Here is a 15,152-nt window from a genome sequence, read left to right as displayed (position 1 = left end):
AAACTTTTTTTGGTAACTTGTCATTAATAAGTACTATGGGGGGACAGCTAGGTGGCACATGGATAGAGCAGCGGCCCTGGAGTCAGGAGTACTTGAGTTCAAATCCAGCCTCAGGCACTTAATAATTACCTAGCTGTGTGGCCTTGGGCAAGCCACTTAACCCCATTGCCTTGGAAAAAAATCCAAAACAAACCAAGTACTATGAAGTATATGCCATTATCTTTCATACTAGCCTTTTGAGATAAATGATCACCTAGATTTTAAAAGACAAAATTAAAAAACAAGTAAGAATTAAGATCTCAGTTACTGTCACTTTAAGATCAGTCTCATCCCAAATGTTTACTGTGGAATAGCCAGTGTTTCAGGGTGCTTCTGAGTAATTAAGGAATGAAGTTTCAATGTTTAAATATCTCAACTCGGCATATAGCAGGGTAGCAAACTTTCTTAAAATACAAGATTAGGGATAGCTAGGTGGCGCAGTGCATAGAGCCCCAGACCTGGAGTCAGGAGGACTTGAGTTCAAGTCTGCCCTCAGATACCTAATAATTACCTGTGTGACCTTGGGCAAGTCCCTTAACCCCATTCATTGCCTTTAATTAAAAAAAAATACAATAGTAACTTAAACATATACAAAACTCTTCAGTTAGGATTTTTTGGACTTGACCAACAGTTGAAATTAACCCTCATTTCACACATAAAATACTTTTTAAAGTCTTATCAAGGTCTGAATTTTGGTTTTGTAAAGCCTAAAACATGGAAAGTAGATATTTAATGTCATTTTTCTTCCTCACTTTCATAAATGGTGAATTCTAGGAATATGGATCAAGGTTATAGCTTCAATAGTAATTTATCTCATCTCCAGCTCTGTCCTATGCTCATTGTACAATCCAAACAATTTTACTTCCCTTTGTTTTATGGAAGTTTTATGCATTCATAATTTCAGAATTGAACATTTTTCCAGTACAAAGCATACTCATATAATGACTATTATCTATAGCATTTCATGATTTATGAAAGCTCATTTATACCTTACATAAGTTTTACTTTTCAGGACTGGAAATAAAAATTTATAATCTTAATATTTGTTATCTACAAGTTGATTGCACTGCCAACCAACTTATTTTAAAATCATGATTTAGGGGCAGCTAGGTGGCACAGTGAATAGAACCCAGTCCTGGAGTCAGGAGAACAGGAGTTCAAATCCAACCTAGTTGTGTGACACCTTGGGGCAAGTCACTTAACTCCACTGCCTTGCAAAAAAAAAAAAAAATTAAAATTATGATTTCAAGGGAGGCTCTAAAATGCGACTACATCTTATGATACAGCATTTCTCTTTAGTCTATGATATTTAAGAAATCTAGAGAAACATACTTTCTCATTTATGAAGTGCTGTATAAAATATGTAAAACCTCATATTTGAGTTGGATGATTAGCTGGGAACTCAAATGACTCTAAGAGTAGTCTCCTAATGTAACTGCAACAAAATTTCTCCTCAAAGCACACAATATTAAGCTAATTATACTCTTAACAGAAAAGGCTCAAAGCTTATCGATGTCAATAAATATTATTTGGGGATTTAGTGCAAAGAACTTACTGGATTTGGAGGCAAAGGGGATCAGTCCTACTAATATTACCCTGTGTAACCTTGGGCAAGTGGTCATTAAGCTTTTTGGACCTCAATTTCTCGTCTGAAAAAAAACAAAACAAAAACCATAACGAGTTTGGACCAAATGGCCTCTTGGGTCTTTTTTCAAATTTTAAATCCATTTAACATGCACCTTAAGTCATGCTTTAAGATGTATTCTAATAGCTTTTTACAGTTGTGTTACATTAAGCTTTACACTGAAGGATTCAAACCATCCTGTGATTTATCCAATTTGCCTTCAATAATTTTGGTTTTAATCATATTAAGCAATAATGATTAATTGGGATTACTGGCTTATACCAACCAATCACTTTGCCAAATGAAATAAACCAATTATTAAAAAGGTAGAAATTAATTTCCTTTCCTGGCTAAGGCTAATCTATAAACTTTCTATTCCTCAAAACACTATTAAAAAAAAAATCTGACAAACTTTTTCATAGTTCAAATGATGGTTAAATATTTAAAAACCCTTCAAAAAAAGGCAATCTTCAAAACATGGAATAGAATTCGGATAACATGATTTCAGGGAATGAATTTAAATATATGTTCATATATATATATATATGGTTAGGTAACTTTATGTGCATATATATATATATGGACATATACATGTGATTGAAAAATCAAGACCAAAAGCAGGTGTAGTTTAATGTATTTTAATAGCAAACTTACAGGAACAGCACAGAAGACAGACAACATTAAAAACATGTACTTGCATGTAGGACAACTCAGTTAGAAAAGTATAGTGAATGGATGGAATCTACCGTATGATAAAAATGCTACAAACACCATTTAGTTGCCGTCAATAAGAAATTTACTTTTTTAAAAAAATCCAAATGCTGGCATTGTCCAGAAAAATTTAACAGGTTTATTTATAATTGTTATAAAGTTGAATCGTTGAAACTTGTTCACGGAAACATTTTTTTGACCGCATTAATGCTTTATGTCCTCGCATTTATATTCAAAATTCACACACAAATGAAAATGGAAAAAACTTGCCAATACCTGATTCTGTCCCCTATTTTTCCATTCGCAATCATATACTTAGGTACCTTTTGACCCCATGGGAAAAAAATATCTAACGTTCAGAACTACCAATAACAGGAAGAAGAGATTTTTTTTTTCTGTTTTGAGAATGAAGTATGTTCCCATCATAGTGGAATTTAAGCACGTTCTCCACGTATGCGGCGTGCTAGCTGGATATCTTTTGGCATGATTGTGACACGTTTGGCGTGGATAGCACATAGGTTGGTGTCCTCAAACAGGCCAACCAGATAAGCTTCACTTGCCTCCTACAATAAGAATAGAAAGATTGATTAGTTGGCGTGTGGGAATCTCTCATTGTTACTTAAATCTTTCATTTTACCTACTCCACTAAATCCTATTAACTTAAGAACTACAACATATATGAAACACAATTCTAAACAAAAGTCAGATTTCCTCCCCTTGAGTAGAAGCTGGAAAATAGCAACCATCTGAAATTGGACTTTATTTAGTATTTGACCTTTTAATAGCTAAAATAAGATAACTATGTAGCCTGACATGGAAAGGTGAGATAAAATTGAATATTCAGAGTGGAAAAATAGGTCACAACAACTGTTTACCAATACATTACAAGTGAGATGACTCTATTAAGAATTGTCTTAACTACTTGGAATATTAATTAAATATATTAAAACTTTACAAATATGCTAGAAAAGTTAACTTTGGTACAAGAAATTAAATTCAAACACAAAATTCATCAAGGGTTAATGTGCTAAGCACTTAACTAAGTGTTGAGGGTACAGATGTATCAGTCTCTGTACCCTCAAGAAGCTTACAATTCTACTGGAGGGATTCCAGATCAGTATATACAAAATAAAACATAGACTTTTTTTTGGAAGGAGTAGTGCCCTATAAATAGTGACTACTGAGATAACCACCCAAAGGCCTCTTTTGTAGGAAATAATACAAGCTAAGCCTTAAAGAGACAGCATCAAGAGAAGCTGAAGAGGGACTACATTCTAAGTAAGAAAGACATGGAGAAGCAGAACAGGAAACAAAGTCAGTCATTTTGTCTTGGAGTAGGTGGTGGTGTAATTGGAGTCAGATTGTCAAGTGTATTAAAAGTTAGAGGGTCGAATGTGTATTTTTATTCTAAAAGGCAAATGGGGAACTGAGATTTTCTAAAGTTGGAAATGACTTTATACCTACGCTTCAGAGTGGAAGATTAGATTGGAAGAAAGGAAACTAATGAAGAGGTTATTGTAAATATTCCAGGTGAAAGGCTGATTAAAAGCCTCAAATTAGGCTAATTGTGTGAATAAATAGGTTAAGATGGGAGATGGTGGATGAATGTGTGAGATTAAAGTGCTGAGGATGATCCAAAGTTACAAACCTCAACTAGACAATAGTGGTGCCCTCAACAGAAATAGGTTAGTTAAAAGTATTGAGTTTGGGTCAAAGAAAACAACAAGCTCTATCCCTGGACATGTTGTGAGATGCCTAAAAAAACTGATGAGGGCTTAATTCTTAAAGAGTAGAAGAGTCACTGGCATAGTTCATTCATCCCATGGTTGCTGATGTCACAAAAAGCAAGAATATAGGCTCAAAATAGTCCCGAGGTTATGGTTCCCTTTTGGGGGGGGCGGTGCAAGACTCAAGATGATACAACAACAAGACACTTTAAACTATTTTCCCTAACCTTTCCAATACTCTTGCAAAAATATTAAAAATCATTCTTCTAATCCTACCCCATGTCTTCTTCCAGGTCCAACCTCTTGTATGAAAGACTTCTCCAGCTCAATCATCTCTCCCTTATCTAAACTCTCAACATTTTAGCATTGACCTCAAAGTACCTAGGCTTAGTAATAGACATTGTAGGCATTCTTACAAAATGCTAACAACAAAACAGTTTTAAATTCTAATGTTGGTCTATCCAAATTTGAATGGGGTATATAAAGCAGTAGACAATAGGCCTACCTACATAAATCACTCAATTCAATTTTTCTGGGCTCCTCATGAATTCTGGGAAATGTTAAATAATGCTGCCTTCTGAAATTCAAACACCTGCTTATTTAGGGTGTGTGAGAAATACATTTCCTAGGTTCTTTATAGATCAAATCACCCCTTTAGGTTTTTAAGGTAAATAATATTTTTAAAGTGCTAACTAAACTGTCCAACATGCATCTATACAGTCCTTATGTATTTAGGTGTTAACAGTTAATATCAGATAATAACAATTCAGAAGTCACAGGGACAAATATTTTTACTATGGTAGTTTTGTTTTGGGATATTATTAACAATATTAGTAACGAATGTCCTTTTCCTCAAAATTTACACTTCCCATGTCTTCTGTTTTTTATTTTTAAAGTCTTTGGTTGCTATCCTTTCTATCTTATCCACAACTACTCTGTTGCAGGTCAAGCTGTGTTCCTGGAACATACTTTGCACCCGACATCAAGACAGAGATCAGACAATCCTTCAAAAACCAACTGAAGACCCAGAAAACCTTTCCTAATCAATCACCTTAGAGCAATGGAATCACTTCCTCTCCTGAGATACTAATAGCACTTATAGTCTAACTTTGTTATGGAAGAAGAAATGTTTTATCTCCCCCAAATGGTCTATTAAGGTCTTTGACATAATCTTTCTCTAACACCATATTGACCCATTTTTTTTAAGCTAAGAAAAAGATTTCAGAAGCATTTGACCCTAGCTTTTAGTATCATCCCATTATGCAACAGCCTTCCAAACTCAACTTCAAACCAAAGAAATTCTTTAACTTGGTATAGGTAGATTTACTTAAGCATGCAGCATCTCAAGATCTGCTAAAAGCTACCATGTACCCAAGAGTCAGCAAGTATATTACCTACTACACCAATATGGTCTAAGACCATCTGAAGACTGCTAAGGGTTTCCTAGGTGAGGGGTATTATATATATGGTCCAGAAGAAACTTTCCATTATTTCCTTCTGGATCCTTTAATTTCATGACAGAACACTGTGTTAATATTGATTCATATAGAGTAGCAATATGGAACCAGGTAGAAACAGGCCATTCTGTTCCCTGATACCAGGCTGACCAACGAAATTCAATGCTCTAATGCAAAGTACCCAGAAGTTACCGTCATGTTACAATACCAAAGGAGTATAAATACTTTATGACTCAAGCAAGGAGAAAATTGGGAAGGAAAATACTAGACAGAAATGTGAAGAGGAAAAATTCTTCCTTTAATGATAATAATCAACCCCAAGAATTCTCAGGTGAGGACACTTCTACTAGTGCATCTCTATAGAAGTTGTCCAGAACACTGAGTTATTTTAAATGATTTTTCCAGGGTCACACAGCTAGTATGTCAGAGGAAGGATTTGAATCCAGTATTTTTAGACTAACATACAAACATTTAATTATTAGCCCAAATAAAAACGCCATAAATCTAAATGCTAATATAGTTCATACAAAAAAAAGATAACTTTAGGGATTACCTGTGCTACTGCACCATGCTATTATGCTATTAGCATAAAGAAGATATGGGTTGATAGTGGCTAATAGAATTCTTGAAAGCCACAATATTTTAAACCAAATGAGCTATTTAAAAAAGGGCAGTCTCAGACTGTCGCTTCAAAGCTGAATCTAATGCACAAATAGCTAGTCTTAAAACCAAGTGTAAAGTATAGCAATAGATGTCTGCTGGACATTTTTAGATGAGGAAAGAAATTTTTATCCAGGCTGTTAAAGATGTTGACAATTTACAAAGTAAGACTAGCATGCCCCCCCCCCTTTGGACAATCATGACCTTAAAAGGCTATTAAAAAATGCTGTTGGAACAGTAGCTTTTAGTCTTCTGTAACTATCAGCACTTCTGAATTGAAAACATTCACAATCAACTATTTATAATTTTTTACTTAAAATGACATCTTAGGTAATTGCAATTAGCCACAAACATTTAAAGCTTATTTATCATAAAGTGCTTTTGTGAACACCAATAATTCAGATGGGTTGGAATTCCCATGGTTTCAATTCACCTAAGAGTTAATGGATGTCTACTTCTGAAATTCACCAATCAAATGAAGGTTAGACTAACCATAGAAACAGCTCAACCAATTACACCTCAGAGTAGAATCCACCTATCACATCCTCTTGCTCATAAAGCAAGAGAATGGCACAGCTACTGGTTCAAGAAAATGTCACAAGTTATATATATGTATATAAACATTTTAAAATATATCAAATTAAGTGAAACCAGTTTTATGTAGTTACACAAGCAGTTTAAAAGGTGTGAATATTCTGAGCCTCAATCCAAGAAAAGCAGTTAAGTTTACATTTAATTTTATATGAGAAATTTCTAGGAAAAATAATCTCGAAAAATTCACTCATTCTTATGAGCTTATCTAAGGATACCTCAAGGTCAAGATAAACTTATAAAGACATCATTTTATTTAAATTAGTAAAGATTTTATTCAAAATATTTCAAGTTATTTCAAAAATTTTAAGTATAAGCACGCCAGATTCACTTCTGCATAATTTTTAAATGTTTACTGTGTAGCTTTTTAAAAAATGCTCAACCATATTATTTCACATCCCTTCCCATCTTACAGAATTTGAGGCTTAGGGCTTTCACACACTGCTCTTTCTTAAATTAATACCCTAACAATGTTTCTAATACACATATTATGTTGAGTAGTTAAAAATAAAAACAACAAACCACTGGAAGACAGAAGATCCGGCTTTGAGTCCTGGACTCTTGTCTCTTACCAGCTATACAAATAACTGAACTTCCCTGAGTCTATTTTCCTCATTTTGTAAAATAGAGATAATTCTTGCAGCTACTACTAAACCTCACAAATATTGAACAAATGAGCTAACAAAAGCACTGAATAAATAGAATTCCTTCTTAACTCTTAATATTCAGTGATTATATTTGGGGGCAAACATTTATCTCCTTATCCTCAACCACTATCCACTGCTCTCACTTTCACAACACTTGATTTTCCACTCCACACTGAATTCTCCTTCCCCATTCCAAAGAGGTTTCAGAGCATAGCAATTGCTGCCATTTATTATATGGAACTTTGAGGTTACCAAATCAATCCAGACATCATCATATTCGAGTTAGACAACACAGTGAGTCAAGTATGTGCTACAGGTATTATTATCCCCATTACACAGCTAAGGAAACAGGCTCTCAGACACTTTAAATGAAGGACTTGGCCATGCCACATAACTGGGATGCTGCATACTGGGATAGGTCCAAGTACACTTCCTTGTTCCCCCTTAACTCTCCATATTTGAAGGACACTTTTTGGGGGGTACAGTAACATCCTCAAAGTGGTTATAAAAGTCCCTCCAACTTTACCTGCAAAGCACCAATTGCTGCACTCTGGAAGCGCAGATCTGTTTTGAAGTCCTGAGCAATTTCACGCACCAGACGCTGGAAGGGGAGTTTACGAATCAGAAGTTCGGTGGACTTCTGATAACGTCTGATTTCACGGAGAGCCACAGTACCCGGCCTTTAAAGAATTGACATTAAATTGTGTTATGGTTACTATGAAAGTTCATATAAAAGACTTAAAAACCTAATATGAGAAAATCAATTTAGTTCTCAAAATTAGACCACCAAATTCCCCATTCCCATTGAATTATAAAGGAAATCAGGATAAGAAAAAACCCTCATAATTAATGAAATCATCTTGTTCCATTTATGACACAAACTCATCCTAAATGTCCAACTTTACTTAAAAATCCCTTTTTTATTTCACATTTACATCTCAGCTACTGTTTTTGCTCATGTTATCTATTTCTGCTATCAGCAATATGTGGAAGGCTTTATATCAGAGAGATCATTACCCCTAAACTATCATCACTTCACTTTCTAAACCCTCATGAAGATTAACTGGGACTGCTTCTTGACTGCCCAGAAATTCTTCCAGAAGAGTTCATTATCTAATATTTGCCAGTAAGAGTTATCTCTAATTCTCAACCATCCCCCCCCCCCCAACATAAATCTTTATTTTAGGCTTGATGAAAAATTATTTGCAGAGAGGTTCCCTGAACACGGACAGTTTCTGCCCTCTAATGGTAGAGGGTTTCAACTACAACTCAATGCTAAATAAGCAAGACACAGATGGAATGGTGCCAATTGGAGTATATAGAAAGAATTAACTTTTGTGGGCAAAATTTTAGACTTTATTAAAATAATCAGTAAAATTAACTTTAAAAAATCCCCACAGTCTATCAAAAATGCCTGCCAATTTATTATTTCATTTATTGGGGGCCTTTTACTTTAAAAACGAAAATAAACACTAAATAACCTACTCATAAACGTCATTACTCGAATGACATGGACCTTCCTGAGTTCAAGGGTCACCTCATAAGGGCTAGTTTCAAAGTAAACATTCTTAAGTAAAGCCTCTTCCCAAACACGGTCTGTGCATCGGGGCCAGCTGGCGTTTAAGAAAAAGATAATATGGAAAAACATCCGTCCAGGCTCTCCTGCTACGAAAAAGTTCGCCTTCCATCGGCCTTCAGGTCGGGTCAGGGGGTATCGCAACACCCCCGGGGCCGCAAGTCTTTGTCCCGGCGATTCGGATATACCTGTAGCGGTGAGGCTTCTTGACCCCTCCGGTAGAGGGCGCACTCTTGCGAGCGGCTTTTGTGGCGAGCTGCTTCCTGGGGGCTTTACCACCGGTGGATTTACGGGCGGTTTGCTTGGTACGAGCCATGTTCCTGAAAACTTCTCCTTAGACACCTACCGGCGGTTAAAAAAAAAAAAAGGGAAAAAAAGGAAAAAAAAAATCACCATATTCAATCTTATTCTTAACCCCCCCCCCCCGCAAATAATTCCCAGAAATAGCCGAGGTGGCGGACGAAAACAATGCCCCGAGGCGAGCTCCATCTTGGAGGCTCCGGCCCCCGGGGCCCAGGCCGGGGCCCAGGGCCGCCCCCGGCGTCATCTCGCTCCCAGCCTCTTCCGCGGCCTGCCCCCCCCCCCCGCCTTCCCCGATTTCCTTAATTAATGAAGGAATCAGCCGGGGCTGGCTCGTTCGAGTCCGGGAAACCGAGGAGCCACAAACCGCGGGGGGGGAAAAAAAAAGAAAAAAAAAAGGTCGACTCCAATTACGGCCAAAAAAAACCATTTCGTGCCCCCCCCCGAAGACGCCCCCTCCTTCCTGCCTAAATATCAGCTGAAAATCTTTCTCCAGACATTAAACATAAAAACAGCCGCGCCGGGGCAGGGGTCACCGAGGCCCCCCCCGGCGCCGCCTCCCCGACCTCGGAGGAGCCCCCCGAGCGCCCGCTCCCCGGCGCGTGGGGAGCCCGGCCCGGACGCCCCCTCCCCCGCGGCCCCGAAACTTTTGGGCCCGCCGCCGCCTCCCCCGCGGCCCCGCCGGCCCGGCCCGGCCCCGAGTCCGCGCGGAGGGGAAGCGGTCCCCGCCGCGCCCGGCCCGGCCCCGCCACGTGCTGCCTCCCCATGCAAAAGTTTTTTTTTTCTATTTAAAATGCATCAAGTTTTCATTTATCCGGAGGAGGGGGAGGGAAGGCATTTTTCCTCTTTTTGGAAAAAAAAATCACGATAACAACAACATTTCCCCCTCCTCCTCCTCCTTCCTTTCTCGAAATAGAGGAAGAGAGACGGGAGGGGGAAAATATGGTCGGTGACCAGAGAAAAGAGACAAGATGGTGCAGCTCGGCGGCGGCCGCGGGCAGCGGCGAGGGAGCAGCCGGGCCGGGGCGGCCGGGGCGCTCGGCGGGGCCGGGCCGAGGGGCGGCCCCGGGGCTTTTACCCAAATAAGAGGGGCCGGGGGCGCGGGCGGCGGCGGCGGCGGCGGAGGAGACGGGCTCGGCGGCGGCCGGGTGAGGCGGAGGCGCCGGGGCCGCCGCTGCCTCGGCGGGCGGGAAACTCGCTCCTCGCGCCCGTTTCTGGGCCAAAAAGTTTGTGGGGTCGGGCGGAGGGGGCGCGGGCCGCCCGCCGACACCCCCGGGGCCCGCGGCCGGGCGGGCTCGGGCCGGCGGCCCGGGAACACTCACCCCCTTCGCTACGGCTGGGCTGGCGGAGCGGGAGGCGGCCCTGGCGCTGGGAGCTGCGGCGGCGGCGGCGGCGGCTGCGAACACAATTGAAAGATGGCTGACACCGAGGCTACCCCCTCAGCCCCCGCCCGCCCCCGCCCCCTCCGCCCGGCGCCGGCCAATCACACACAATGGAGGGAAGGCTCGGCCCCGCCCGCCGCCGCCCGCGGCGCCCCCGCCCCCGCGCGCCCCCGCCCCCGCGCGCCCCCGCCCGCCCCGCGCCGCGTGTGTACAAACACAAAGCCGCGCGGGGGGGCCGCGCCCCGCCCCCACCGCCGCCTCCCCTCCCCCCGCCCGGGCCGGCGCGGGGCGCGACCAGGTGGAGAGGGGAAGCGGGGGCGGGGCGCGGCCGGGGAGGGGAGGGGCCGCCTGCGGGGGGGGGGGGGCGCCTGCCGGGGGGGGGGCGCCTGCCGGGGGGGCCGGGCCCCACCCCCACGCACACGCGGGGCCGCGCCGGGCCGGGAGGCTCCCCGGGGCGCCCGCTTGTCACTGCGAGAGCCGAGGCCGCGCCAAGCCTGGACTCCGGCTCCGCCCCCTCCCCTCCCCTCCCCTCCTCCCTCCTCCTCCTCCCTCTCCTCCTCCCCTCCCCCTCCCCTCCTTCTCCCTCCCTCCCCTCCCCTTTCTCCCCCCTCTCCCTCTCTCCCTCCTCCTCCTCTCTCCCTTCTCCCTCCTCCCCCCTCCTCCCTCCCCCCTCTCCCTCCTCCCCTCTCCTTCTCCCCTCCCCTCTCCTCCCTCCCCCCTCCCTCCTCCCCCTCTCCTTCTCCCCCTCCCCTTTCTCCTCCTCTCCCCCTCCTCCTCCCTCTCTGCTCCTCCTCCTCCGCTCTCCCTCCCATCTCCCTCCTCCCCTCTCCCTCCTCCTCCTCCCCTCTCCCTCCTCCCCCCTCCCTCCCCTCTCCCTCCTCCTCCTCCCCTCTCCCTCCCATCTCCCTCCTCCCCTCTCCCTCCTCTCCCCCTTCTCCCTCCCTCTCTCCCCCCTCCCCCCACCGCACCCCCCCCCCGAACCCCCGAACCCTGCAGCCGGCAGACCCCCAAGCACGTGGCAGTGTCGCTCTCGATAAAGGCCTGCCAAAGCCCAGGAAAGAAGCCAGAGCAGGGGAGGAGAGGGGACCCCGGAATTAGGACTGCACCCCCTCTCCTTCTGCCTCTCACCCTCATTCCCAGACGGTCCGTATCCAGAGGCAACATGGCCGTGTCCCACAGAGCCTGTGAAACACTATCCCTATGTGCCATCAGCTGCTGGGGATGGTGGTGCGGGCGATGCCAGGGGTGGCGGCTGAGACGCCGGGTCCATCCAGTTCCTTCCCGCGTCTTCATTTCCCAGCAGCATTCTGGCCCATTTCTCTATTCAGATAGAAGGGGCCAGCTCAAAGAGGTGGAAGACCTCCTCTTTAAATCAAATATTACTTGTTAGCTTTTTTACAGTTTGGGGAGAGTAAAAGAAGACTGCAGCAAGTGAGCTTTTTGGATTATGTGTGTCTCATTTTCCTGTCTCTTCCCTAATTCCACTATAATAGTAACTGCTAGATTTTTTTTTCTTTTTGCTTGTCTCACTTTATCCATATAATCTCCACGGTGTTGATCTGGTCTAAAACCGAGAGATTCCCCAGGTGGCATTATCACAGCACCTGTGATTCTGAATGAAAGTTGTAGATGGAAGTATTACACAGGCCTTCCATAGGAAATGCAGTCAGGTAAAACTCACAAAGGGCCTAGACTCTTCAACAGAGACTCTGAAAGCACTTTCATTTTAATTATTGTACTGAAATAGTATCAGGCAGGAGGAAAAGTTCAAATTCTTGGAGTCTACCAGAAAGTCATTTGAAAAAGATGAGACTAAGTGACCAATGGAAAGGATGCAGACTGGGTGACTTTGTATTGGGTGGTAGCTTGGATGGCAGGAAAATCCAAGTTCAAATTCAGTCCCAAACAGGTACAAGTTGTGTGACCTTGAACAAGTCACTTAACGTTTGCCTGCCTTGATTTCCTCATCTGTAAAATAGGAATAATAGCAGCACCTACTTCTCCAGGATTACTGGGAGGATAAAATGAAATACTTGTAATGCATTTAACAAAATGCCCAAAAGATAATGTCTATCTCCTCCTTTCTTTCCTTCCTTCCTTCTTCCTTTTCTTCTTTTCTATTCTCCTTCCCTAGAGAAAGACATCAAGAAAACCTGAATTTAAATCAAACTTCTGAAACTATCTGGGTGACATGCATAGGCAAGCCACTTACTCTGAGCTAGTGTCCTTATCTGCAAAATCTACCTCAAAGGGTTTGTCAGAAGCCCCAGACCAGATATTATAAGTGATTTACTTCAGAAAACTATTGATTCCTCTTGTTGGAAGGTGCATGGTGTTTGGAGTCAGAAGATTCTAAGGCTATGACTGCCTTGGGCACACACTATTCCTGTTGAGTACAGGCAAGAATTATTTACTGTGAGCAGCTAGATGGAGCAGTGGATAGAGCACCAGTGGAGTCAGGAGTATGTGAGTTCAAATCCAGCCTCAGACACTTAATAATTACCCAGCTGTGTGGCCTTGGGCAAGTCACTTAACCCCTTTGCCTTGCAAAAATCTTAAAAAAAATTATTTACTGGGTGCCCTTAAGTTCTGTGTAAGTGCTGGAGAAACAAAGACAAACAAAAAGAAAGTCCCTTCAAGAGGCTCCTATTCTAATATGGGAACACAAGACACAAAACAAAACTTAAAAAGCAGGTGGGAATGTGTAAGGGGTGGGAAGATGAACTTTTCAGCCCGAGAGCATGGTTTTTGAAGTACTGCAAGTCAGAAGCAGAGGGAAATAAAGATTGATTAGCCTAGCCTCCTCCCAGGAGCCCCTGGGAATGGGAGGATCTGGCAGAGGAATATTCCAGAATAGGAAGTTTATAGGTTCATTGGATGTTCCAGGATGAGGAAACCCCAGGCAATTAGAGATGTTCCAGGAGAAAACAACAACTGAAGCATGGTTTTGGGGTCCAGAAAGTAAGAAGCAGAGCTATTGCTCTAAGTCACCAGGGTTCAAAACTTCAGTGTCATCCTTCACTCTTTACTTTCACCCCCCCCATATCCAATCTGTTGCTAAATCTTGTCATTTATAACTTCACAATATCCTCTTTTCTCCAATCACAAAACTAAGCACCCTGATACAGGCCCTCATCACCTCCTGTTTGGACTATTCCAATAGCCTTCTAATTGTTGTCCCTGCTTCATTTCTCCCCACTCCAGTTCGTTCTCCACTTAGTTGATTTTCCTAAAGAGAGGTTCATTTATGTCACATTCCTACTCAACAAAGCACCAGTAGCTACCTTTTATCTGGAGGATAAAATCTAAAGTCCTTTGCATGATATTTAAAGGACTTCACAACTTTATTCCCTTCCAATAATCTTACATTTTACTTGCCTCTGTGCACCATATAATCCAGCTACACTGACCTTTGGAATTCCTTGCTCATCCTCTTATCTCCCTGGCTTTGGGGACAGTCAGTTCCCCACTCCCAACCTCCCAAGCTGAATACACTCTGTTCTTACATCTTCTTCTTGGCTTCTCTTATCTTCTTTGGAGACTGCTCAAATCAGCACCGGAATGAGACCTTTCTGATGCTTCTTGCTATTAGCGCCTTCCTTTGGGATTACTTTCCACATGTATGTATGCACTTATAGTCTGGGTTGTAGGTATGTAGTTATTTGTTATGTAGTTCTTTATAGTTGTAGGTATATAGTTACTGTTAGGATTTTTTTTATTGTTGTTGTTGCCTTTCTTTTTATCCCCAGACATTAGCATGGTGGTAATCTTTAGGAAAGTTTGTTGATTGATTGAATTAACCACTTTGAGCAGCTGCCTCAAATGTAAAATTTAATACTTCTATCAACAACTTCACATGCAAATTCTGAGGAAAGTGATTTGTAATCATTAAAGCGCTTTGTAAATGGGAGTTATCATAATGGGACTGTCTTAAATCAGATTATCAAGTCAATTAACCAGCCTAAGGGTATAAACATTTCAACATTTATTTAGCACCTACTATGTGCAGAACACTTTACTAGGTGCAGATGGGAATACAATGAAGTAAATATTTTAAGTTGGGCCCCAATCAAGCAAGCAAGAAGCCCATATACAAGTAAATAATATAAAATCATATATAATAAATGCACTAGAAAAGTACAAAGTGCTTTTTGGTTTTGAAGAAGGAAAAATCATTTAGATAGGTGCCAAAACAAAATTAAAAACAATATTCCTAAGACATACATAAGTCCTACCTTGTAATATCTCTGTTCAAAAAAATTCAGTGGCTTTTTATTGTTTCTAAGACATTGGTTTCCTAACTTACATAATTATACCCCCCCCTTTTTTTTTTTTACAAAAAATTGTTACACTTCCCTATGTTTCTTTTTATTTAGTTTTTTTTTTTTTTTTGCAAGGCAAATGGGCTTAATTGGCTTGTCCAAGGCCACACAGCTAG

General features: G+C 42.2%; 1 protein-coding gene across 1 annotated transcript; it reads right to left on the bottom strand.

The window, feature by feature from the left end:
* Window positions 1-2,436: 2,436 nt before the first annotated feature.
* On the bottom strand, window positions 2,437-10,756 carry H3-3A (H3.3 histone A). The gene is made up of 4 exons (XM_074222817.1): window positions 10,655-10,756; window positions 9,221-9,374; window positions 7,983-8,136; window positions 2,437-2,937 (listed from the first exon to the last, which is right to left on the bottom strand). Exons 2-4 carry the CDS (start codon window positions 9,346-9,348, stop codon window positions 2,809-2,811), a joined length of 411 nt encoding a protein of 136 aa, XP_074078918.1. The 5' UTR covers window positions 9,349-9,374; window positions 10,655-10,756; the 3' UTR covers window positions 2,437-2,808.
* Between the last annotated feature and the right edge of the window lie 4,396 nt (window positions 10,757-15,152).

Source organism: Macrotis lagotis, chromosome 2 (assembly GCF_037893015.1).
Source record: "Macrotis lagotis isolate mMagLag1 chromosome 2, bilby.v1.9.chrom.fasta, whole genome shotgun sequence".
NCBI lineage: Eukaryota > Metazoa > Chordata > Mammalia > Peramelemorphia > Peramelidae > Macrotis > Macrotis lagotis.
The sequence above is the reverse complement of the archived record's forward strand: the minus strand, read 5'-3'. Positions and strand labels throughout refer to the sequence as shown.

Excerpts from the sequence above, each read along its gene's own strand:
- H3-3A (XM_074222817.1), bottom strand. The coding sequence starts at position 9,348 with ATGGCTCGTACCAAGCAAACCGCCCGTAAATCCACCGGTGGTAAAGCC. Across the intron at positions 8,137-9,220 it reads AAGAAGCCTCACCGCTACAG|GCCGGGTACTGTGGCTCTCC; the intron begins GTATATCCGAAT and ends AATTCTTTAAAG. Across the intron at positions 2,938-7,982 it reads CAGCAATTGGTGCTTTGCAG|GAGGCAAGTGAAGCTTATCT; the intron begins GTAAAGTTGGAG and ends TTCTTATTGTAG.